Below are 26,538 nucleotides of genomic sequence, written 5' to 3' on the forward strand. Positions count from 1 at the left end.
TGCTGTGGTGCTGCTGGGGCTGGAGGCTCCAGGAGTGACACCAAGCTGGAGGGAGTGTTGATCTGCTGGAGGGCAGGGAGGCTCTGCAGGGGGATCTGGACAGGATGGGTGGAAGGACCGAGGCCAGTGGTGTGAGGGTCAACAAGGCCAACTGCTGGGTCCTGCACTTGGGTCACAGCAATCCCCTGCAGCTCCAGGCTGAGGAAGGCGTGTTTGGAAAGCTGCCCGGAGGAAAAGGACCTGGGGTGCTGGTCAACAGAGGCTGAACATGAGCCAGGTGTGCCCAGGTGGCCAGGAAGGCCAATGGCACCTGGCTTGTGTCAGCAATAGTGTGGCCAGCAGGACCAGGGCAGTGATTATGGCTCTGTGCTGGGCACAGGTGAGGCCACACCTCAGGCGCTGTGTCCAGTTCTGGACCCCTCGACTCAGGAAGGACGGCTCCGTTCCATGGGCTGGTTGACAGGGTGGTGATCGGTCGTAGATTGGACTCGATGATCACAGAAGTTCTTTTCCAGCCTTAATGACTCTGTGATCTGTGGGGTGCCCGGGCCGGTGGAGAGCCCCAGGGGACCCGGGCCAGTGGTGCTGACGAGCACTCGGCGGCGCTCCCGCACCCATCCCGGCATCCCTGCCCGCGCCCCGCCTTCCCCGCGGTGACGGCAGAGCCCGGCGGCGGTGACGGCATCAGGCGGAGCCCGGCGGCGGTGACGGCATCAGGCGGAGCCCGGCGCGGTGCGGGCGGACCGGGCCGGGCCGGCGGCGGGGCAGGAGCGGGGCAGGGCCGGGCCATGGCTCCCGTGGCTGTGCAGCCGCCCGAGGTGCAGTTCGCTCAGCGCTTGGCCGCCAACGAGAAGCGCATCCGGGACCGCGCCCTCAAAAAGCTGCGGGGCTACATCGGCGTGCGGACCCAGCGCCCCGCCGGTACGGACCGGGCCGGGCCGGGGGCCGGGGGGTGGACAGGGACGGGGGCAAGGACGAGGACAGGAATAGGGATGGAGACAGGTGCCGGTGCCGAACCGGGGGGAGCGGCGGCCCCGGCGGCCGGAGAGCATGGGGAGGAAAGGAAGCACCACGTGTGCGCCTGAGCCCGGCACGCCTCCTCGGGGGTTCTCCGGCTTTTTTCTTTAATTCTTTTTATCTTTTACGTTACTTTTTGTCTTTATTTTAATTTTTTTTTTTAATTTATTTCTTGTTTTACGCATATATTTCACCGTGTATACACACGTATGGCCCCGGTGGTGCCGCAAGCGCAGCCCCAGCACCCGCGGGCCCGGGGACTCGGGGATCCCCGCTCGGGAAGGATCAGCATGGATCGAGGGAGGGTCTTGCTGGCACCATTAGCAAATCCGGGATGGGAGCAGGATGCCCTGTGTGCTCTCGTCCCCAAGGAACAGGGTGTAAACGCACTGAACTGATCCAGGCTGGAAACATCCCGGTATATGCAGCACAAAGTTTTATATTCTGATGTGGAAACATCCCGGTATATGCAGCATAAAGTTTTATGTTCTCTTGTTTCTGTGAGGTGATGTCTGTGTTTCCATGACTGATACTCAGGAGCATCAGAGGGAATCGAAGAAAGCTGAGTTATGTTTCAGCACTTGTGTGGTTACAGCTGATTCTCTGTAACCCATTTGGGTTCCCTGTTGCCTCCACTTCATGGTATATCAAAAGATTTTCTTTCTACGTTTTTCCAAAAATTCTACTTGGAGCTGTATATTGGCACCTTAGAACTAAGAGCTCAGTGGGGTCCCTGGAGTCAGCTTGGGGCTGGCAAGGCCAGTCTGAAGCTCTCTGCACTTGAAACCGCCTCATGTGCACAGTTTCCACATGAATGTGTGTTATTCCTATACCTTATATATAATATAATGCATAATCTATATTTTATGTTTCATTTATATAAAACATGTATTTTATTAGCTGTTTTATACATTATTTTATTACCACATATTTAAATAATATATTATTGCGTATTACATCTATATTTAATCTATTAGTATATATTTTTTATATGTATTATATATATGGCTTTGGGGAACCAGCTGACCCCAAGAGCTAACTGCAAAACTGTTTACTACAGCAAACTGCAGCTGGAGTGTTGGTTAGACCTCAGTGAATTCCTTGAAAAGACTGTAGAATGAATATGGTTTCTTGCCTTTCTGAGTAGTATTTGACCCATTAGCCACATCTGACAGAGGGAAGGACACCTAGAACAGCCTTACAGGGTCAGGCCAGGGAGGCAAACAGTCATGATCCCATTCCTGATAGTTATCTATAGATAACTATATAATAGATATATAGATTACATAGATAATAGATAACATAAATCTAGGGACTTTCTGGGGACTAGGATGGTGTACATCATGTACCTCCCAAGTACTTTCTATTTCTTAGCTCTGGAGACTTTCTAAGGGGGGCTGGTTTTGCTCAGCAGTACTCTGTACACCTCACTGCAAAGAGCAGATTCCTTGCAGTTTGTGGAAGGAGCCACAAGAAGGACAGGAGTGCCCATAACTGAGGGAGAAGGCTGCAGGTTCAGGCACTGCTTTAAGACATTGTGAAACCATCACAGGGAAATTGCTCCGTTGGGCTGTGAACCTTTTGCATGTTAAAATCAGCACACCGTGGAATGCAAATGAGTAAGAAACAAGGGTGACTAATCTCCAGAGCCTTTAGATGTACTTGCTGTTAGGTACTATTCAAACTGGTAGTATTGAAACAAAGATTAACTTCTTTGGGCCTGGAGAAAAAGCATGTTCAGGAGAGAGGGTTTTTTTTTAACTTATTTATTAATTAGCAGCTGTATACCCATCCAGTGTTCTGAGAGGGATGAGGCTCACACATCAGGCAACCCAGGTAAGATGCCCTGACCTGAGGAGTTGAGAATGTGCTGACTTCTGGAAGAAGTGCTGGAGTTGACCTGATGTTCAGGGCTGTCAGGTGTTTTATAGGTAGACAGAACTGTGTGATCTGTGCTAAGGCTGAGGGAGCTTCTTCAGAGTGCCAGAGCTCTTAATTTTCAGCAAGAAGTTAAACTCTGTGGAAGGCACTGAACTACCAGATGAATCCATGAAAGAATAGTGAACAGAAATAATTCATAGTAAAAGAGGGAAGATTGCTGGGGGATTTCCTATCTGACAGAACTGCACTTACTTGGGCCTAGATCTTTACAGGATTTTTGTAATTTCCACTGAAATGTGCCTGTGTGGATCTGGCCCATTGGGATTATCTAGAATAGGAAAAAATGTAACAAAGTCAATGATAGCAGTGTCAAAGCAGCCCAACTCCCAAACAAATACTAAAAGGCTTGCACTAAAGTAGCTGTGAGTGGTTGTAACTTGCTCCCACAATACACAGAACAAAGTTGCTGTGCATAGGGACAGTTACAATTCAAGCCCTAAAGCCAAAATCCTTCTCAGGATAGGATTAAAGTATAGAAGGCCTTCAGTTGTGGGTGCTGTGATTGCTAATTCAGTGCATTCAGTTTTTAAAATTACCTTACTTTAATGGTTATTATTTGCCACCTGTGGCTGGGGACAACACATAAAGCTGAAAAACAGAAAACATAAACTTGAAATTACTCTTTTGAGGATAAGAAAATTGCTCTCATTTTTGGTAAGAAACTTTTGTCAAATGGGTACAGGATTGCCTAGGACACTTAAAAAAGCTCTGTGTGTATGAAAAGCAACCCCATGAAAGTCTGTGTTTTCTTCCCCCAGAGCACAGGAACAGGCTGTCCAGGGCAGTGGTGGATTCAGTGTCCCTGGAGGGATTTAAAAGATGTGTAGATGTGGCACTTGGGGACATGGTTTAGTGGTGGCCTTGGCAGTTATTATCTGAGAGGTCTTTTCCAACTTGAAGAATTCTGTGAACTCCTGAGCCACATTTATAGGTAGCAGGTGATGCCTTTGTAGGGTTAATGCTGCTTGTGAGGTTAAAACTGCTTCTTACCACTCTATGTCACATATAATTCCCTTGAGAGAGTTATTAATTTTAATATTTCAATGAATATTAAATCAGTGAATCAAATTGTTTCGTATTTTATCATAACAATACTGTCAAATCTAAGTTAAATTTATAATTAATGCTTAATACTTCTGGACACATTGCTTCCTACATAGCATTTTGCATATTTCCTCACTTCCTTTCTTTTTAAGCAATCAGGACTACTGTGTTTGCAGGTGTTTTTGTCTGAGTGGTAACTGCTTTCAGGTAACTTGGTCCAAGAAGAAGGTGCACAATTTAGGTCTTGCACTGGGTCTCGGGCTTTTTGACTGGCAGACCCTGAGACAGTGATCTTTATGGAGCAAATTTAAGCTTACTGAAGATGGTGACCCTTTCAAAGTGATTTTTCATGAGATTGCTTGGCAGTATTTAATAGGGCATCATTTGAAAATAGCTGTGGTAGGTAATTTTAGCTTCCTTGTAACAATGTACTGTTACAATTTTACTAAACAGAAATTTAGCTGATATAAGGAAAAATCCAGTTCTTGAGCAGGTGTTAGTGACTTTCCATATAGTACTTTACTTCTGGAATGTGAAAATATTTTTTTGCTGTTAAAATTCAGGTGTTACTACATCCCAAGATTAACTATTGGAAATATTTTTGTTATAGTTGCTCAGGCTCTTTGACTATAAAGTTAAGTGCAGAAATAAATATGTGGATTGCTAGAAGGTTATTCTATCAAAACAAACCCCTAGTAAGGAATAAAAGTATTGGTAAAGTGAGACTTGTTAAAAACAACAAAACAAAACAAAAAACATGTCTCTTGTAAAACTATTTCTGATACTCTCACTAAAAATTTATTTCTGACTTGGTGTTAAAAATATGCCAGAGACATTTATCAGAATTATCCTGATATTCATCTTACCTGTGATTGCTTTGGAATCTTTGTTGTTTCAGTACAAGGTAGAAGCTTACAGTCACTGAATCACTGTTCTATGCCAAATTGCCTTCCAATTAATGTGCTTACAGTAGGAACCCAGAGAAAATAACAAAGAAGGAAGCAGGGAGAAGAGGGAACTGCATGAAAATATTTTGGTGGAAATGTGTGGTTTTTCCTTTCATTCAGACTTGTTCTGTACCATAGGTGGCTTCAGTCAGGAGGAGATGCTGAAAATATGGAAGGGCCTTTTCTATTGTATGTGGATGCAGGATAAACCTCTGCTTCAGGTATAGTAACTGAGTTTGTATTTGCTTGAGGGAGTCCCTCCAAAATACACTCTAGGGACATACTAATTTAGAATGGGGGAAATTTTTTATTTTTTATTTTGTTCCTTCCCCTGCAGCCCATCTGTGGCACATGCAGAAGAGGTGACTGTAACTCAGTGATCTGAACATGAACAGGTCATCTCTGGAGTCACCTTCTGAGGTGCAGCTATTGACCTTGCAAAAGGAGTGCTAAAATAAATGCCTCATGAAATGTTGATTTTGTGTAACTAAAGCAGTAACAGCAGGTTGCCCTTAACTGCAGGTGCAACATTTGTGCACATTTTAATGTGAAAGTTCCACACTTCCTTTTCCTTTGTTAGTTCAGTAGCACTTCCTCTACTACCAACTTTGTTCCTACTGCATACTTTTGTCACCTTCTACTGGTTTGTCTCCCTACTTTCTAAAGATACAGATGGTTTTGATATTTCTAAAGATAAAGACGGTTTTGGAGTACCAGCTCCCACTAACCTCAATTTTCAAATCACTTGTCTGCATGAACAAGATTTATCTCACACGCAGCTCACATCCCTCCAGAGACCTATATGAGAGCAGTGCCCCATAAGTTTTGCATCATTTATTAATTCAAATACATGGCGTTCTTCTCCTCCTAATTTAATTTTGTCTGCTGTCAGAAAGATGATTTGTGCAGAGATCTGGTAAAATGAACAGGTTTTGATACCTTGAAACTTCTCTTCCAGCTGACCTAGTCTCAGTGCAAGGATCACTGCAGTACTAAAGCAGCTGTTGAGAGAATATATTTCATTTCGAGAGCCGTTTCATGAAATTCATACTTCTTGCTGTTTACTGGTCATGTGAGGAGACCAAACTCTAAAAAAATCTGCTACTCTGATTATATTTATTTACTTTTAGGAGGAACTTGCAGCCAATATCTCACAGCTTATCCACGTGTTTCAGAATACAGAGGCTCGTAAGTACTATTTAATTACCTAATGCTTTGTGAGGTACTTCCCTCTTTGGTGATTCCACTATCACAGTGCCAGAATAAAGACAGACAGATAGAGGGGCTGTTTTGGCAGGTTTTTTCATTCCTCTTTGTCCAGCTGGTCTGTGTGATTGCATTAGGGGAGGCATGAGATGCAGGTTTTTTCTGGCTGTTGCAGAAGAGTTGTGTCTTCACAGTGTGATACCAGTGAGATTTTTCAGGACAGGTAGCAAAACAAACTAGTCCCCTTACTTCTCCATTCTGCATAGACTGTTCTGTGTATTTCCTGCTGAAAATCAACCTTTTTTCATGAACTTTTAAGTCCCTGGTATTCAAAATGCTTATGAAGTGGAGTATTCAGTCAGTGCCAAAAATGCATGGATAGAAATGGGTGCAGAATAGATATTTTGCTCAAACTTGTGTGTATATAACACCAAATAGATACAAATCTGTCCCTGTAATTAAACTGGTTTTTAGAAGCAGATGTGTGCATTTTCTTATGTTGTTCTCAAGTTTAATTGATTCTTGTACCAGTGTCAGGCCCACAGCTCTGACCCCATCACTAGGAGAATCCTAGGGCACTGCATCCCTTTCCTGAGATTCTTTCAGGTTAGCAGAGTAGCCCACTGTGCCATTCATACAGATGTTTTTCCATGCTCCCTTGCAGAACACCTCTTCATCCAGACTTTTTGGCAGACGATGAACCGGGAATGGAACGGGATTGACAATCTGCGTCTGGACAAGTACTACATGGTAGTTATACCTGTCTGGGTGGTGTTTTCTCCTAGAAAATGTGTGGTGCTGCTGTGCTGGAAGGCAGCTCTGCCTGCACATGCATTGGTGTGTTTTGTAAGAGAAGACAAGGTATCATCTTCTTGACACATTCTAAGAGATGTTTGTTTTAAAGGCTCTCACCACTGTGTGAATTTAAAAGCCAGTACAGTTCATATTGTGCTCAGGTGCTTTCCCTTCTAACACAGTGATTTTTCTCGTTGATTTCTATATGGAATATAAATACTGTCTCAATGGACACTGTATCAACATCAGTTGTTTAGATCAGACTATTTAAAGACTCTTTTATGACTCTGCACTAGAATCCCAACTTTCCACCAGTGAAGTATCCACTGTAATACATTCAGTAGTCAGAATTCTTTCTATAGGAAACAGAATATTAAAACAGGAACTTAAGTCTTAAAAAGCATACCTTTGTAAAGAACAAAATCCCACTATCTTCCTCTTTGAAGTAATTTAATGCAGGCAAATTCACTGGTGTTTTTTCTTTCCCAATATCAGCAGATAAAAGTTATTTCAGTAAGTGAAGTGTTTTGAGCCAGTTGAATGTGGATTTTTTACATGTGACCGTCTCTTAGCGCAGTTTTCAAGTAAATTGAATTATTATTGTTATTATCTGTCCCATATTGTGTCCAGTTTCAGCTGTGGCTTTTCTTAGATTAAGGCAGCACTTAATGAAGAAATCAGGGGCATGAATCAAGAGAAAGCTTTATAGTAGAAATGGTCATGGATTTTTTGAGCTTAGCATATGAAGATAGTTTGTTGGTTTTTTTGCTTCACAGCAACCTTCTGTTGGACTACATGATAGACAGTCTGTCAAAATGTTCATGAGAAGAGCTATAGAGGTTTATCAAGAAATCTGTTCATATTACAGTCACAGTGACTCCTTTACCTGTTTTCATAAACAACATGTTTAATGGATTTTGTGCTTTGCAGCTGATGCGTCTGATTTTGAGGCAATCCTTTGAAGTGCTGAAAAGAAATGAATGGGATGAGGGGTAAGCAGATTTTTGATGGTTGACATAAACAAGTCACCCAATATACCTGTATTAAAATATATTTTCATTTAATAGGTTCTTGCTTTCTTTCCATAGATGCCAGTGTCATGAAGTCTTAACATTAAGGCGTATTTGTTACTCCTATCTCTTTGTTTAGTAACATAGTAAGGTGTTGCACATCATAAATTAAATACAGTATTTAATGTATTTAATGTTCTGATGTAGCCAGAAGAGCTATCAATGAAATACCACCTACAGCAAGACTAGACAGGGAACCTGCATACCAAAAAATACAGCAAAGGCATTTTTTTGTTTGTTTATGGTTTTCTGATTGGCTCTGACTTTTTTTTTTAAAAGTATTTATATTACCAAGGTTTATTATGGTGACTTCTCATAAGACAGAACCCCTTAATTGTAAACTAGTCTCCTGTTTGTTGTAAACATCAGTAGTTTTGGTTGTATTTCTTCCATATTCTATTAAAAGGCAAATAATTGCAGTCATTTGTTCTGTCTAGAACTCTTGTGCTACTTCTAAGCTTCTTGTCTTTGATGAAGAGATTTAAATCTTTTAATTGAAAGTGCTCAATTAGTTTCAATTAAAGGTTATCCTTTCTCTCTCACCCTCTGAAATGTGGGATGCAGACAGGCATCTTTGTGGAAACAGAAAGGAAAACAGAGCTAAAGGACACCCCATCCCTCCCTCCTGTTCCACCTTAATTTTGCTCTGGGTAAATGTCCTCAGGTTGAAGAGATGAAAATGTTCCTTAACAGGAGCAGAAGGTGTGGGAGGAGGTTTGATAAAGCTGGAGCCCTTCTTCCCACACACCTGGTCACCCAAACTGTTCTCTGACAAGGTTTCTTATGGCTTTGGCCTCCATCTTTCACTGGAAGGAGGCAATGTGGGAGAGAGGATCATGTTTCCTTTCTTTGCAGAGTGAGAGAGCTCAAGAACTGCTTTTCCCTCCTGAGTAGAGCCAAAAAGCAGCCTAACATGACTTTTTTCCCTCTTGTCTTTTAAAATGCTTTTGAAGAAAGGTGTATTAAAGTAAAACTGAAAGAATGTTTACAAGTTTTCAATGTTTTGAATTCTCTTTGGGACTGGAAATGTTTGTTCTGGGCAAAATTGCAGTAGGTCCCAAAGAATGCCAGGGGAGAAAGTTTGGTATATACAAAATTTCACTTTCCTGAAAGATAGCAATGATAGGTCTCAGGGTAAAAAAGAAGGAAAAAAATTCAAATTGGACAGTTGTCCATAACTGTAAAGAAGTGGAGTTTGTTTTCAAGACAAGAGTTTGTTTTCAAGGCAAATAAGACATGAGCAATTGAATATGAATATAGTTCTTTTTTTTCCTCTTTATCATTTTTTTCAGTCTAGTTGAACCATTGCTGCAGCTATTAATGAAAGAAGTTATGGACCCAGACAGCAATTCTCCCACTGGGATAAAATTCCACTTCATTGATATCTATCTGGATGAACTGGCTAAAGTTGGTGCAAAGGAGGTTAGAAAATACTTTGTAATTCTATTCTTGATTGATGTTAACTGTGGCATGAAGCATCTTAGAAGAAATGTCATTTTTAGATTATGTAATTTTTAATGATTTTAAATATAACAACACTGAGTAAGCATGAAGAAAGTGACTTACTACAAGTTATGCTTTTACTTTCATTCATGTCTTTGACAGTGGGAATATGGTAGTTTCTATCAAGTTCCTGAGTACTGCTATGCTGCTCCAGACTGAGGTTGGAAAAATAGTGATAGAAAAGTTAGACTCTTCTCATTTGTTTGTTTCAGAGGGGACTCAGTGTAATTTCCCTTGTGTGAACATGTTTGTCACTCTTTGCTTTTGCAAAGGCTGACATAAAGCCTGCTCTTGGCTCGTTGTGTAACACCTAAATAGAGGAGGAAAATGAGCTTTCACAGTTGTCTAATATTTGCTTATAGTTGTCTGTGCATTGTGCAGTTTACCCTCCCCATCCAGATGTTTGGTTTGCTGGTGACATGTCTTGCTCTGCTGTGTGTTGCTGTGACAGGTAATTTATGGCCCTTAATTTTGGCTGCTGGTCCAGTGGTGCAGAGTTTTGCAGCAGCAAAGCCAAGGAGCATCTCTCCTGTCCCTCCATCCTTCCTGCTGCCCCACATTTGTCCCAGGCTCCTCCTCAGCGACCTCCCCTTGTCTCTGGCTTCTGGTATTTCTCTTTGCCATGGACAAAGCTGTCAGCAGTTTTCCATTCCTATTCCTTGCAGTCAGTATTCAAACCAATCCTGCCTGCAGATTTTGAGATCTGGATTGTGGATAAAGAGAGAGAAGTCTGCATCAGGGAAGTGTGGGCTCTTGCACTGCAAATCATTTCTGCAGCTCCACAGTCACACAACTGTAGTTAAGCCACTCACTGGAAGCCCGGAGAGGGGAGTGAGTCCCCCAGACTATTTGAAACCACAGATGATGCTCATAAATTGGATTTTGAAGGGAAGGGTCTTTAGCTCTATTGTAGCTGAGAGGGTTTTGGTGCAAGCAGCCCATTTAAGAGAAACCCAAATCTTATTCTTGTCTGCTACAGACCTTTGGGACAGTACACTAAACTATTTAAGCTTTCTCTGCCTCATGGTTCCTTATCTAAAGTAAGAATCTTCGTTGTATTTCTGTACTCAGCAGAATAAATTCTGCAAGGCAGTCAGTGTTTTATTAATACTTCCAGGGAATATCTGGAAGTTACTGGTAGCAGTAGTAACAAAAAGCCCTGGATTCCTCTGCCAGTTGGAATTAGATAATATACTGAAAGACTGTTAAAGAAAATCCCCAACACCAATTCCTATACAAACACCAATATTCAAGGAATTTCAGTGTACACATAACAGCATTTTCTGTACTCATGTTTTTTTTCTTTCTAATCAAACAGCTCACAGCAGACCAGAATCTCAAGTTCATTGAACCTTTCTGCAAAATTGCCGCCAAATCAAAGGAGTAAGTTTAATGAAAGGATAAATATGTTTTAAGAATTAAAAATCTCTGAATGTGGTAATAAATGGATCAAAGAGTCATCATTTCTGAATGTAGGGAAAGAAGGATATTTTACCATTAATGTGCACAGTCATTTGAAGATAACTTGTGTTTAATAAAGCTATGGATAGTCTCCATGGATTTATAAGAACTGTATTACCTTTGTTGGTTAATTTGTCCAGTTATTTTATTTCTTTAATGCATAGAGCAGCCGAGCTGCTTCTTTGCAGTGTAATATAGGTCAGCATTTAAACATTTAAAATTCAATTTAAGTGGGGCACATTATCAGGACACTGCTTGGATTAAAGGACTTCTGTTTAGGGAGTAACAGGTTCATTTTCATAGTCTGAAGAGTTCAGTGTTCTTCCACTTTCTTTCTCATTCATTTTCCCTCAAATTCCCACCTTTTTGACATGGGAGGGGAGGGTGTTTATGGTCTGCCTTTGGTCTCACCCTGCTCTCCTGTGACAGTCGGCGTGTGCTCCATGCTGTGGTCGCCGGTGTCTTTGAGATGATCGTGGATCAGTCCCCCTTCGCCATCGAGGACCTGATGAAAGAGCTGGGCACCAACAGTGATGACGAGGATGTATCTGAAGAAGACAAACAGGAAAATGAAGAGATGCTTAAAACTAAAGGTAAGGAGGAAACTCTTAAATTGCCCTGGGAAGAGTTGCAAGGATGGAAGAACCTGTTTCCTGAAAATACATTTCTGCTCTGAACCAAACAAACACATGTTCAGGGTGTTGTAAGGATAATTGTGTTTTCCTGTCTTACCCTTCAGATGTGCTTAATAAGGCTTGTTCTTTTGGAGTCACTATCTCAGACAAAGCATTAATATTCAGTCCTTTTCTATAATAGGAGACAGATGTCCATCAAGAAAATCAGCACAGAACTCTGAAGAAACAGAGGATATCAATGAAAATGTTGATGATGGGATCGGGGCTGTTCTTCAGGTTTGTGGCTCTTTTGTTCTGTTACTGATATTTCTTTTCTCTTTTTTTCTCATCCCCTTCAAAAGGTGCAGAAATAAAGGGTGTTAATGGATAAACATGTTACAGAATTTTAATCTCCTTCTGTTTTATTGTAAGGTGGTATTTATGTAATGTGTATTCTGGGAGTGGTAGTAAAAAAAAATCCATGTCTAAATTCCTCTTTCCTCTCTCCCATACCTTGTTTTCTGCTCCTCCTTTCCTGTTTCAAAAGTTAAAAAATGTATGTGCTAAAAGCCAAGTCAGTGAGGGTGGGGTAGCAATCAGCCTATTTTCATTGAACATGGATGATGGGTTATGTAGGAGAGAGGGTAATACGTTACAATTTGTGTTTTCTGGACCCAGGGCCAGTGCAGTCTAGTGATTCTGACACATCCTCCCATCAAACACACATACAGGTGGATACACTTCATGCATCTGTGGCTTTTAAGCAAGAATTAGGACATGGCACACTTTAAATCTGATCTTTAGCTAAATATTTGTGGGAATTTTGAAGTGAGTTTGCTTCTCTCGAGTAAGAATTAAGGTTAGGAATGTTTAAGAAAGTGATGCTTGAGTTCAGCTGTTCTGTTAATGAAGCAGCCATCTGTACAAGTCCATGTGTGAGGGGGGCGTAAATTTCAAGAGGAAAACATTTGGGGTTTAAAGGAAGTGTCTGTTTCAAGATGTGTATCTTTACAATTTACCTACTGACCTTAATATTTGCTATATTCATAACACCACTTGCACTGGGTTATCCTGCATGGATAAACTGAGAACAGCTGTGTTGTACTTTCCTCCAACAGTTTGATTACAAGGCTGTTGCTGACAAAATCTTTGAATTTGCAAGCAAGAAAAATATACCTTCCCTGAACAGAAAGCGGCTGTACAAGCTGGTCAAAAAGTGAGTTCTGCTGAAATAAACCTTGTCCTAAGATAACTTTGGTTTTCTTTCTGCCCAGCCTCTCTTGTCTTGGTGACGTTGTCGTGCTGTTCCTCATTGGTACCAGACAACTGCAGCCAGCTGGGGCTTATCTGCACAGTGTGGGTTTGAACTGCAGGATGTGACATCAGGTTGGGTGTGATGCAAAGAACAGATACAGGAAAAGTGTTAAATTGCTGTTTTCTCAATACTTTCAGTGACTTGGTGTGAGTTTGGGGGTTTCTGAGGCAGATCTCTTCTGGAGCTTGTAACTTCCTGTGCAAAAATATGTTGCTCCTATTTTGACAAAACCATAGTGAGTACTGTGATGCTGTTCTGCCAGTATTGTTACTGGTACTGAATGAATAATAATAGTTTGGTTTTTCTTTTCTCCCTTCCTCTCACCTGCAGGTTCCAAGACTTAGCAGAAGGTAAGGACTGACCAGCAGACAGAGATATAGTAGAAATAACAGTAGTTATTTTCCATTGAATTATATATAACGTTCCCATACAATGTGTATTGGATTTTTTTTTTTCTTTTTTTTAATGTGTATTTCAAGAATATTATATTGGGGGTTTTGTGGGGTTTCAAAATCTCATTAAGACACATGATACATTTTTTGTGAGATGGCCAAATTCCTTTCACAATTTGAGCAACCCTGTACTTTGTCCTTAAATGAAAGATGATTATTTTTGCTTAGACAGATAGAAATTGGTCATATGCTTTTCTTTAAGGTTGGATGGGGAAAAAGGAGTTGTTTTTTCTTTCTGTGGGAGTCATGCTGTATAGGAACAGCATAACTGTTCATAGAAGTAGGACTCTCAGTTTTCTGATACCTTATCCTTCCTCAACAGGAATCTTCCCCCAAGATATTCCTGAAGATGTTTCTACAGATGAAGACGATGATGAATCTGGTAGGCGAAAGCGAAAGAAAAAAGCTGTCAAGCCTTGGCAGCAAAATGAGCCGGAAAAAGTAAAAGGTAAGGGAAGATCAATATTTGGGAGAGAGACAATCTGCAGAGACTTGTGCAGTTTGGCAAAGTGTCAGATAAAAGCTGTTCTGAGGAAGGCAGCACTATTGGTTAGGGTGTGCTGATTTGTATCCTGTTGTGATAAACGTTAAATGTGAAATTAAGTTCTCTTTGAAAGTGGGGGGAGTTCTCTTCCCAGTTCTGAGGCAAGCATCACCTTAAAATTTTCAGTCAGAGGCAGAGCTGGAAGCAGCTGTTCGCATTGCTCCTTTGAGCAGCTGCATTTACTGTAGGAAAGCAGAAACATGTCCATCTTAGAACAGGATGAGTGTTAGAATATAAGAATTTGGGGATGTTGGAATACTGAGCCCTGAGTTGTCCTCCTGGTGGGCTTAACAGGTGGGTAGTAACAATTCTTTTTAGGGATGTTGCTATGAAAAATAGGGTTGCCACAGGGAATAGTTTAGATCTTACCTGTGACAAGGCAAAATTAGCAAAGTATTAATTGGGCCAGACATCATCAGACTGCAGTGTCCTGAGCAGCTGTAACAGTGAAACTGTAGTGCAGGCTGGTAACAGGAAAATGGTGTGCCTATTTTAAAATAAAAGAACAAAAATAGAATAGAATTCAGTTGTTTCACACGTGTGTTATGGCATTCTTTTTGGGATGGATTTAGAGGCTAAAGAAGAGCTGTCAAGTGTGAAGGTGCCATCAGTTCCCCAGAGGAAGAGGAAAAAAAGGAAGAAGAGGGACAGCCAAAGTGCTGATTCTGGAAGAGCTGATGGAAGTTATGAGGAGGGAAAAGCTGAAACATCTGGATGCAATGCTTCCAGCCAGGAAAAGGTGCCAGAAAATAACAAGGACAGGAAGAGAAAGAAATTGCTAGTAAAAGAGGCCAGTGAGACCACAAATGTAGCAGCTGACACCAGAGAAAATCACAGTATCTGTGTGCAGAACAGTCTGACTGACACAGAACAGAGGAAAAAGAGACAGCTGAAGAAAATGAATCCAAAAGTGCAGAATGTTCCTGCAAAACCAGCGTGTCAGAACGGACCAGCCAGTGCCCGTGCAGCAGAGGATGTCAGCCCGTCCGTCACACCATTACCTCCTAAGGCTGTGAAAAAGAAGCAGAAAGCAGGGGCTGTCCTGGTGAATGGGGATCCCCCTGTGCAGCAAACTGACCTGAAGCCCAGCAAGGAAGGCTGGCTGGGGACCCTGCCAAGAAAGGCAGGGGCTGAATCTGCACCCTCTACAAAGGTCACGCTGAAGACAAAGTTAGTTGGTTTGGAAGGGATGAAAGTCTCCAGTCAGAATGCAGCAACTCTGAAAAAGAAGAGAAAAGTGAAAGAGGTGCTAAATTCTGTCGAAGCCAACGGAGTTCTGGAGACTGTCTGCAAGAAAAGCAGGAAGGTGGTATGTACATCTCATTATTTTCTCTGCCTGCTTCAGGAACTGCCAGGCTCATTTTCAAATTTGGCTTTGGCTTTCTGAGCGTGGGACTGCCTGGGCTGCTTCCTGCTGTCATCATACATTGTCACCAAAAAAGAACTTGATTCCCCAGAAATCCACACACTGCTACAGGGTCACACCCTCCTGTACAATGACACTAAATCCTGTGCCAGACACTCAGCTGGAAGAACCCATCCAGCTGAAAAATGGGATGTTAGGGGCAAGATGGGGTTGTCCTTTTTTGTGGTTTTTCCTGTGGTCCCTGGGTTAATTATTCCTTTGCCCTGGGTCTCTGGTTGAGCTTTCAGCATACTCACAAAGAGAATCATATTTTGGCAAAACAGTGAGAGATGGGAAGATGAAACATCCCTTCTGCAGCAGCAGCAGCACAAAAGATTAGTATCAGCTCCTTGTGAAACTGCCCAGAGCAATTCCAGGAGTGACTGCTTCTGCTCACTCACTGCTCCATCTTAAAAAAACTGATAGGACTGTTTGGGGAAAGCATTTGGGGAAAGAGAATAAACATTGGAACATTGGAATAGAGAATATGCCACTGTGACCTTTAATGTCATCTATGACTGTGTGATCACATTTATGAATGGTCCAGTATTTTATAAAGACAATACTGTGTTTGTTCACTAGGAAGGTCTGATGTCTTCTTCAAAAGTGTATGCTTTGCAGTTTGGGAACAACCTATTTTTTTTTTTTTTACCTCTCTACCTTGCACTCCCATTTTCTTCTTTGTAATAGGTAGAATAGGGTTGATTTTTCTCAGTGATTTGGGAGTAAAAAAGCATTTTACACTGTATAGTTTTGATTATGTGGCTAAGAAAGAGAGTGCAGGTGTTATTCCCTCTCATGCTACTGAAATTCTTTTTGACTGCTCATTTCCCATGTGCATATTCACCCTAACACATTCAGGGGTTTAGTTACATTTTTAGAAGTCTTGCTGACAGTCTCACTTTGGTAGAAAAAATTCATAAAGCACAGATGAAATTATGAGTGCAAAAAAGACTTTAAACCTGCATGTTATGAGCATATGAGCTCATTTCTGTTTGACTTAAGTTTAAAACTGTAGGATTAGTTAAGTAGTGCAGCCTTGTATATGGAGATACAACTACTCACTCCCTCACAGGAGAAAAAAATCATATTGAAACTGCTTAAATAGTAATGAAATAAGTGACATTTTCTATTTTTTGATGTTGAAGTGCTGAGAGGAAAACCAAAAGGTTTCTCTCTCCCTACTATTCAAACTGCATTTCTCTCACTGTGGGGCTTCCAAAGTAGGAACCATTGCCTTTGTCTTCTGTTGCCTCAATATTCCATGTTTCAGCCCTGTTTTTTCTTTGTCTATTAAAGTTTAATGTCTAAGAAAGTACGATTATGACACCCCCATCTTTCTCTAAGACTTTTCTGCAAGTGACCAACAGGTTCCAAGACCTGTGATAGATTCAAGATAAGAAGTTCCTGCAGACTTGATGGAAATGAGTTGTTGGCACAGCATAGTGTAGGCACTGAGGCAAAGGGAGCACAACCCCAGCACTGCCCTGTTGGCTCTCAGGGCATGGGCTACTGGGTCACTCTTCATGTGGAATTCCAAAGAAATCGTGGCATTTGCTTTTTCTTGCTCAGTTCATGTAGTTGTGTGAGAGTGTGTGTGTTAAACGGTAGGAGAGGGATGGAGACAAGGAAAGATACTTGGAAGTTGAGTCAGGAGAAGGAGAATACTGATGGAAGAAAGAGGAGGGCAGGGTAAAGCTAAAAAGCAGAAATGTGGAGGAAATTAAGCTTTGCTATTTTTGTTTTCATTGCTTGAGAAATAACATGTTGTTTTATTTCCTGATTTTAGTTATGTAATCCTGGCCTTGTGCCCAGAAATGAGGGTCATGTTTTGATTCTTGATTTCAAGGACACCACACACCTCCAGAGGATTAGCTTCAAATATTCAGAGGAAAGAGGAGGAGGAGAAGAGGAAATAAACAGACAAGATCAGTATTATTTCAGAGTTGTCTCCACAATTCAGAAAACTAAAAGCCTTGTGGTTTTTCCTTTTATTTGAAGTGATTTTCAAATCAAAAGAGGCCATATCTGCTATACATTTTCCACAGTTTGTCAGTGAATGCCTTTGGAATTCCATGTCTGTAGGCTGATGAGAACCATAACTGAACCTCCCCTCACCACAGTCCACACACAGCAAGGTAGAAAGCTCTGCCAGTGCAAGTCCTAAGAATTGTCTTGTACTGGAGACAAGAATTGCTTTAAATGCCACAGAAGTATGAATTTTAGGCAGGAAACCAGTAGCACTACACAATAGCTGAATTTCTAAAAGTATAGTCAGATTCATACTCCATTTATTTCTTCAAAGTCTCCATCTTAGCCCAAAGCTGTGTTTGTTCATTAGTTATTTATCTTATTCATCCAGAGGTACCACAAAAGAGTTTTTGCTTATGGTGAAGGAAAAAAATGATCACTTGTGTGCAGGAGAGCTGGATCAATTGGAAAGTATCCTCATGCACATGGAGAAAACGTGTTTGTTTGCATTCTGCTGGGCTGGGCAAATCTAATAGATTCTTCCTTTTGTGCTTTGCAATGACTTTCCTATTTCTGCACAGAACTTGCCTTCAGCTTCTGCTTTCAGTCATACTAATTGCAAAATTACCTGCTGGGAGCTAAATATGATGATTAACTGATGCAAGTGTGTGGTCAGCACTGGTCACAGCACTAGTTATTAATTAGCTACAGTACTTTGTGCTGAAGCATTTTTCCCTTTCCCTCCTTCACAGGAAAGCAATGCTGCTCTGTCACCGTTAAAGAAAAAGAAAGCGAAACCAGGAAGTGATTTTGTAAAGTTTGAAAAATCAACTGTACCAAAGGCAGTGTTCTTCAGGAAAGCCAGGAGCACCATCTCTTCTACCAGGCCATCCATGCAGGTGAGGTGATCTCACAAAGGGCATCTGAGTCTGGGGACAAATGTCTTCCCAAGCAAGCTCCCCAGCAAGGAGTGTGACCTCACTCATGCTGTCTTTTCCATTCCCTTTTAGTCTCCTAACATGAGCAGATATAACTGGACATGCTGATGCATTTCCCTGTAGACAGAGTCACACATGACTCCAGAGTTTCAGAAAAGGAGTTATAGATGTCTCTGAAATCTCTTTTTTTCCTTCCCCTTTGCTTTCAGCCTTCTTGTTGAACAGACACCATCCTAAATCTGCTCATTTCTCAAGAAAGCAAAAACATAAACTGATTTTAATCTTTGAAAGGGACTTTGAGCCTCCATTTCTTCTCATTTCTGGAGAGTGGCAACAGTGCAGGACTTCAAAAGTCTGCCCTCTTCTCTAGACCTTTTTAACATTTAAAGCTTTTCAAGTCCTCTTAGCAGTTTGAGGCCTGAGTGCAGTGGGACCAATCTGCTTAAAACACAAATATCATTTTGTTTGTTGTTGAATTACATAATGACATTAAGGAGAGTAGGTGATGTCTGTACAAATGGAATATATTTGCTTTTGGCTAGGGAAACAGTGCTGTCTCAGCAGCAGTCAGTGCCAGAGGATTGGGGCAGTTTAAACAAAAAGGAAGAAGTAGGCTGCTTTACATCAGTGGGGTGCAGGTGAAAGAACTCAAAGCATTGCCACAGAAGTCTTACTTATTTCATGTCTTCATTTTGCTTTATAGCTGAACAAACTGCAGACACCCAGCTCCAAAAAAGTCACGTTTGGCTTGAATAAAAACATGACTGCAGGTGAGTCTGATATGTGTGTGCGTGTCCACGGTCTCTCTGGTAGCTGAGGAATGGGGAAGCTGTACACATTCAGCACCTCTGGAACACCTATAAAACAGGATGGTTCTGTTCCTTTATTTGTCTCAATATCTGTATTTAGTTTACAAACCGTCCTCAGGTTTATTTCCAGAGGAGATGGTAAAGTTTAGGGCATTCAGCCCTGCAGCTAGACTTGAGCAGTTCCAGGGTGCTGCATTAGTGACCTGCAGAAGGAGCCTCACGGATGGAAAACTGCAGCAGGGTGATGAACTTGCCTTCCTGAGCTGCCTATTTGCACTCTGGAAACACGGGCACTTCACAGTCTTCATTGCTCACTTCTGTTTCCCAAGGCAAAGGTGCTGACATGCTGATAAAATCAGACTTTGTAGTAGCAAAGTTTGCTTTTTATCTTGGCTGCTTGTGGTTTATTAATGGTCATGAGTAGATAAAGGTCACTTCTCTTCTGTAAGCAGGTGGTGTTTTCCCTGTTAAATAAATGTCTTGCTCCATAGCCTAGAATTATATTCCATGTATTCATTTAGCTACTTTTTAACTCTGAGGTGTGCAATAGGTCATGTTCAAATTGAGAACAGTGTATTTAGGTAAATGTCTTCATGTTAATATAACACAGCTGAACAAAATGAAAAATAAATGCCTGCCTGCTGGGGAGGGATGGCTAAGAGTCTAGCTCTAGAGCTGTTCAGCAGACAGAGTAGAGACACTGCTTACCCACTGTCATCTTTTAAAGTCCAGTGTGGTGTTTTTCAGGATAACTGGAACATTTGTGTCTGAGGAAAAGGCCCAGAGTCTCTGGTGCTCTGTGGAACCACGGGGAGGGCTCACAGTGGATTGCAGCAGGCCCTGTTCCCCAAGGAGCTCTGCTGAGAGATGTGCTTCGCCACCATCTCTTTTCTCTAAGCCAAGGCTTAGGCTTCTGATCCTTGCTGGGATCTAACTCAGGCTTCTAGGGCTGGGAAATTCCAGTTGATTGACAGGCACAATTATTCCAGGGGTTGCATTTCTTTTTAACTTGTTGGCTTGTTTTTCAACAGAATTTAAAAAGACTGACAAAAGTATATTAGTGAGCCCAGAAGGACCTTCCCGTGTGGCATTCAATCCTGAACAGAAACCTCGTCATGGAGTGCTGAAGTCACCCACAGTGACCCCAGCAAAAGAGCCCCAAATTAAGAGACCATTTACTTTATCAGCTAAGAAGAGACCAGCTGCTGTGGACTTCTTTTAAACCAACAAATGTGGCCTACTTTTGTACAGGACATTTTGCTAACCTAGAATGTTCTCTGGAGGTATTTTGAACTTCTTTATTTTTTTAAGTTAATACTAATTGTATATACAAAATTCTGATTATGACCTGGTTCATTGCTATTTTGAAACCAACTCTACCTTGAAATACTTGTTTTGTCTTTTTACAGAAAAGAAACAAAATCCAATCTCTGCTCAGGTTTGGTCTATGAAAAGTATGGTCTCTGCCCAAGTCATTCCCAAGAGACTTGTCCATTTAATTTAGGAATGTTCAGGGTTTGATTGTTCCAGTGATTTTTTTTTATTTTTTTTTTTTGAGCCAGTGTAAGACAACTTGCACTTCACGCTTTTAAACTGTCTTTCATTAGACAGAGTTTAAATTGGAAAAAGGCAATGCAAATTTTAAGTCTGCTTGCTCACGTATTTTAAAATTCTCCTCTATCATTTTTCATGTGTCACTCCTGGCGTCCTGTTAATTCTTCTGGAAATAATGATTACCTCGTGTCTATGTTTAATAACAGCTGGACTTGGGTAGCTTTGCAGCTAGCAAGCAAGCTTTCCCTGGCATAAGAAACCCCCAGCTGTTGCTCAAGTGGTCACTGGTGCAAATAAACTTTCACAGCTGGTTGCCTGCTGAGCTGGGGACAAGTCACCACATTATTTTCAGTAACACAAGTGCCACAGCTGGCTTGAGCCTGTCACACTGTGAGCTGGCTCCTTCTCTTCACTGGACTGAAATTCGCAGTTGCGAATTCTCCTTCTTGCACAGGAGAAATCTTTGATATTTCCAGGTCTTTCCCCCAGCCCCCTCTGTTGCCTTTCCTGGAGGTCTGACAAGACTCCCAGTTTTCTGCTTTAGCAGCTGGTGTCACCAGATTGTGCCAGAACTCAGCCCCCATTCAGAGCATGAATCTCTGCCTGGACTGAAGTGAGCTCAATGGGTGTAGTGCATCTTGGGATAGGATACATCTCTCTGAAAGCTTTGGTGCCTCTCAGTACAGGGTGAAAGTTTACAGCCCATGCAGCTTGGTTTTGGTTTTGATGTAGAATCAGATGTCCACTTGGCATTTCTTGGGAGTTCAGTTTTTATTCGGATCTTTTATTACTACTCTGCGTGTTTTGTTTATAATTTGCTTCTTTGATAAAGATTGAGGTGCATTGCTGCAAGAGATCATTTATATAATCTGAATGGGAACAGTGAGGAGGGGGAGACTAAATCAAAATAAAACCTTTTTTGATACAATTAGAAGATTTGCAATCTTTCTTTGGAAATTTTCCTCATGTGAATGAGGCAAAGGCTTTCAGCAGATCTCTACATTAGAGCTCAGCTTGGAAGCACAGCCTGGTGCCAGAGCAAAGCTGTTCATGAAGCTTCACACCAGTTATTCTGTGATCCTGCAAGAAAGAGGGTGAACCTTCTTCATTACCTTGTCTTAGGATAAGTGGATTATCAAGTCAATAAACTGATAAATGTTTATTTAGCTACTTCAGCCAATAGAATTGTATTTTGTGACATATTTGCATACTTCAGTGCTGCTTTTTACCAGTCCTTAATGTTGTCTGTCCTCTGCCAGGAGGATGAGACTATTCCTTATAAGGAACTGTATTGAAACTGTTCTTTTGAAGCTCATCGACAATTGCTTCAAAACACTGGGGTCCTTCCAGATGGCTGCTTGGTCTCAGCTGATCAATTCTAATCCGTCCCAGTTCTCTCACTAAGTTTGTGACAGTCAATGGTTTGTGGCATTGCCGGAAATTAATTTTGCTCTTGTCTCTTCTCATTTACAGTGAAGGACTGAATTTCACTTGGTTTTGGTATTGGGCTAGGCTGTATCTATTTCTGTGATCAATAAAGAACTCTGGAGAATACACTGATAAATTAATGATATTTGTTTATGCAAGTATTGTTCATTTATGCTTAAAAAAGCTCACTGTATATTAGCATAATGGATTTTGTTGACAAGATGATGGTAAATAGGGTGTAACAGCCTGTTCAATATATTGTACTGTTACTTTGTCCTGTGGGTGAAAAGTCTCCTGTGGAATATGCATAAAACCATTTGTATGTGCATGGTTGTGAATGCCTGTTTGGAGATGCCACATTCCTCCAAGGATAGAGATGCAAACAATCACTCGGTGAATCTGGTGTGCACAGAAAAATTCAAGATCCAGACACATTGGGGTTTGGTTTGATTTTAATACATATAACTTACTATGGTAATGTATTGATTGTCTGGATCTTTTTCTGTTGATTGTAGACCCACTGAACCTGTTGCTTGCCCAACTATTTTGTTGCCCACAGTGTTAAATAGAGAGGGCAGAAATGGCAGTCAGGTTTCTATCTAAAATTTCAGTGATGTGATTGCTTGTTGCGATGCATCCATAATCCATCTGTGCCATGAATCTGGTGCAACGCTTTGTAAATATACCTGTGAGGTGGGTATTGTCTTCAGTGGTGTCTGGAATTTCATTCAGGACAACTTCACAAACAAAACCCAACCCCTGTCAATGCAGTTTATTCAGCATTGTTGGGTTACATTTGAATACATTACCCAAAGTATTTGGGTAGTGACAATGCCAATAAAACATTAAAGAAAAAAAAAAGAAAAAAGAAATGTAACTCACAATATCCACTGCACAGACACAGTGGTACTCTTGAGGAGAAATGTATTGGTAAGAAAAGAGAAGAGGAAAACTCATCTGACTTGTTTGATGTCACTTCATGGTTTCTTTCAGTGTTATTCCAGCTCTAGCTGCCAGCCATGCTCTGAGTCAAGAATAATGTGGCCTAACTTTTAAAAGACAGTGGTTTTTAATGATTGTCTCTATATTTTTGTTACAAATCTGATCAACTTATCAAGGTCAAATAGTTTATAATTCTTCATAGCTTCAAGAGAACTCAAAAGCACAACATTAATGCAGCAAGGCAAAAAGTTGAAATTCTATTTCAGTTATTGGATGTGCAAGATCTCTTATAGTCTTGTCAAAGCTGTGCAACTTGGAAAGTATCCAGTGCTGTTTGTCATTAATTACCTGCAGTGAGATTTCACAAGAGGCAGGAAAAAAGTTTCATTTTATGCTTCTCTGCAAGAGCATTGTTAATACAAATACAATGTCTAAGCATTATATCATTTAACCTAGTCCAATAAACCGTATTTTTTGTGGACATTGTATTTTGGGTAAATCTGTGAATTTGGGAGGTTTGGAGAGGGTAACATCTGGGAGAATACTTGAAAGCACAATGGAAGTTGTTCTTGCTAGCATGTACCTGCTATCTATCTTCCTTTTATTTGATCGCATAGAGAACCCAAACTGATGAAGACTCAGCCGCCTTTGGAGTAGGCTTGGGATAGGACATAGCTGTTCATACACCTTGAACTTCTTACCTTTGGAACTGGGTCAGAGATAGCAGCACCTAACAGATTGCTTAGGAGAAATTAGTAGAATGCAACAGAATTCAACAGAATCACCAGGTTGGAAGAGACCTTCAAGATCGTCGAGTCCAACCCAGCCCTAACACCACAACTGGACCATGACACCAAGTGCCACAGCCAGTCTTTATTTAAATACATGTAAGGGATGGTGACTCCACACCTCCCCAGGCAGACCATTCCAGTACTTCATTATTCTTTCTGTAAAAAACATTTTTCCTAATATCCAACCTGTATTTCCCTTGGTGAATGTGTAGATCACACCCTGTCACTGCTTGGTGATGAAAATAGATAACTAAAGTGGTAATTTGGCAAGATGTGCAGAGTGCCAGGATAGGTGGGAGATGGACATTTGGAAAGCTGTTGGCCTGGCTGTTACCAGCAGCACATCCAAAAGAATTAATGTACAGAGAAACCTTGCAGAGTGCTGCAACCCCACCTCAGCTAGTGGCAGGCCCTGCACCAGCTCAGGATCAATTAAAATTAATCACGGTGTTTTGACAAGCACATAATTTTCAGGAATGCAGAGGTAATTATTCAGACAAAGAAAACTTTGTAACGAGTAAAGTTAAACCATGAATCCTCAGGTAAAACAAGAACAGAGATAAAAGTGTTAAAGAGGCTGGCCCAGAGCCTGTGCAGCATCCTGAGGGAGTGACACAGGGTGGCTTCAGTATGGACACATTAAATGCTTTTCCAACAGTGCTTGCCTGTGCCTGGTCCATTGTGGGAGCCAGATGGGGCCAGGGAAAGCAGCAGAGATCTGAAACTGAAACAGCTACAGTCTGTGGCCAGGTCTGTGTCACTGGGGCAGCCAGGCAAGAGCCCCGGGGCTGAGGCAGAGCCCTGAGGGACACCCCTCGTCCCCGTCCTGCAGCCGGACATGGAGCCACTGCCCACAACTCCCTGGCTGCATCCATCTGGCCAGTGGCTCGTGCCCCGAACAGCCCAGCCTCCAAAGCCAGGGCTCTGCAGGTGGAAGAGACGGCTCCAAGCTTCCCTCATCTGCCTCACGACCATCACAAGAACAGAGACTAAGACCCTGAAACCCCTGGGGACTTTGTGCAGGGGTTCTGGCCTGGTTGCGGTGGGCTCTTGCTGAGTGATTGTTTGAAGGTGTGCTTGACCTGACACCGGCTTCTCCGAGCAACGGGTGACAGCACAACAGTCAATAAATCTCACCAATTTCTGGCCAACTGCCCCTTGCTTTGAAATAGACCATAAAAGTGACTTTTCTAAGTTACTTTCTGAGAGAGATCTCCCCACGGAAGAAGACACTGGTGACCCTGTCACGTCTGTTGGTAACTACAACCCCAAATTTTCTCTCTCTTTACTTTGACTATCCCTCCTTCTCTCTCTCTCTCTCTCTCTCTCTCTCTCTCTCTCTCCCTCTCATCTATCACATAACCCATGATGCTGGCACTAAATTAAAGATGCATTATTGCTGTTGTGATTTAAACTGAAATCTCTTGGTATCCTTTTTGCACTCTGAGATCAAATGAACTCCCAGTTGTGCTAGCGGATGGTGACAGCAGGGTAAGGCTGGGGCTGTCGTGTGTGGGGCCGTGTCCAAAGCCTCACAGGGGCCTGGGCACATCAGGGGCTCCAAGTGCCCAAGTCTGGGGCTGCTCGGTGCCAGTTCCAGTGGGGTCGGCTGTGGAAGGGATGTCGGGTGTGGCCCTTTGTGACACAGGCGCTGATGCAGGACATGATGGTGCCCAGAGGCCTTTGTGACATGGCAGAGCCCTGCCCTGCAGAGGGGTATATAAGGGGCACAGAGCCCTGGGTGCCCAGTCCCAGAGAGCCGCTCTGTCAGGAGAGAGCAGCTCCCTGAGAGCCTCAGCAGCAGAGCACGATGGAGACGCTCGCGGAGGAGGCGAACCCCAACTCCCCCCCTGCCACGGAGCAGCCGGGCCTGTGCCTGAGGCCCCAGGTGACGGCCAGCCCCGGAGAGAGAGGGGACAGAGGGAGCTGGGATGGGGCTGGAGGCAGCGGCCTGGGGGCCAGGGCTGGGCTGGTGCCTCCTTCCCCCACAGCTGGGGCACAGAGCCAGGGCCCTGCCCCACACAGCCCCTGCTGCCCCCCCAGCTCCTGCTGCCCCCCCAGCCCCTGCCCTGGGTGGCTGGAAGCCCTCAGGGAGCAGTGCGAGGGGGCAGTAGGGGGGACAGAGCTGCCAGGGCCACAGACTGTGGGGTGGGACTTGGCCTGGGAGGAGAGAGAGTGGGAGCCCTACCTGGGCCAGGGCCTGCCCCAGTGGGAAAGGGAGAATGTCCAAGAGCTGGAGCAGTGGGAATATGAAAGATTTCAGCAGCCTTCCCAATGGGGAAATGAGAGATACCAGGAGCTTTCCCAGTGGCGAGATGTGAGAGTGCAAGAACTCTTCCCTTGGGAATGTGAGGGACACAAAAAGCCTTCCCGATGGGGAAATGAGAGTGTCCAAGAGCTGGACCAGTGGGAATATGAAAGATACCAGGAACTTTCCCAGTGGGGAGATATAAGAGCCCAAAAATTCTTCCCTTGGGAATACGAGGGACACAAGGAGCATCCTCAAGGGGGAAACGAGAGTGTCCAAAAGCTCAGAGATTGGGAATATGAGCGATACGAGGAGCCTTCCCAGTGGAGAAATGTGGGAGTCCATGAACTGTTCCCATGGGAGTATGAGGGACACATGATGCCTTCCCAATGGGGAAATGAAAGTGCCCAAAAGCTTTCCCAGTGGGAATATGAGAGACACCATGACCTTTCCCAATGGGAAGGCTCCATTGGCCAAGAGCTGTATGAAGGGGAAGTCAGACAAGACCCAGAGCTGTCCCAAAGGCGACCCCAGAGAGACACA

General features: G+C 42.6%; 1 protein-coding gene across 1 annotated transcript; it reads left to right on the top strand.

Annotated features, from left to right (window-relative positions):
* Positions 1-637: 637 nt before the first annotated feature.
* On the top strand, positions 638-23,437 carry RRP1B (ribosomal RNA processing 1B). Its single transcript, XM_058833874.1, has 16 exons — positions 638-921; positions 5,088-5,170; positions 6,080-6,137; positions 6,820-6,905; positions 7,881-7,942; positions 9,313-9,442; positions 10,842-10,906; positions 11,414-11,577; positions 11,801-11,895; positions 12,717-12,814; positions 13,244-13,263; positions 13,688-13,813; positions 14,482-15,218; positions 18,038-18,184; positions 18,927-18,993; positions 20,064-23,437. Exons 1-16 carry the CDS (start codon positions 789-791, stop codon positions 20,252-20,254), a joined length of 2,262 nt encoding a protein of 753 aa, XP_058689857.1. The 5' UTR covers positions 638-788; the 3' UTR covers positions 20,255-23,437.
* The last annotated feature ends 3,101 nt before the right edge of the window (positions 23,438-26,538 follow it).

The sequence above is a fragment of the Poecile atricapillus genome, chromosome 1 (genome assembly GCF_030490865.1).
Source record: "Poecile atricapillus isolate bPoeAtr1 chromosome 1, bPoeAtr1.hap1, whole genome shotgun sequence".
In the NCBI taxonomy this organism is placed as follows: domain Eukaryota; kingdom Metazoa; phylum Chordata; class Aves; order Passeriformes; family Paridae; genus Poecile; species Poecile atricapillus.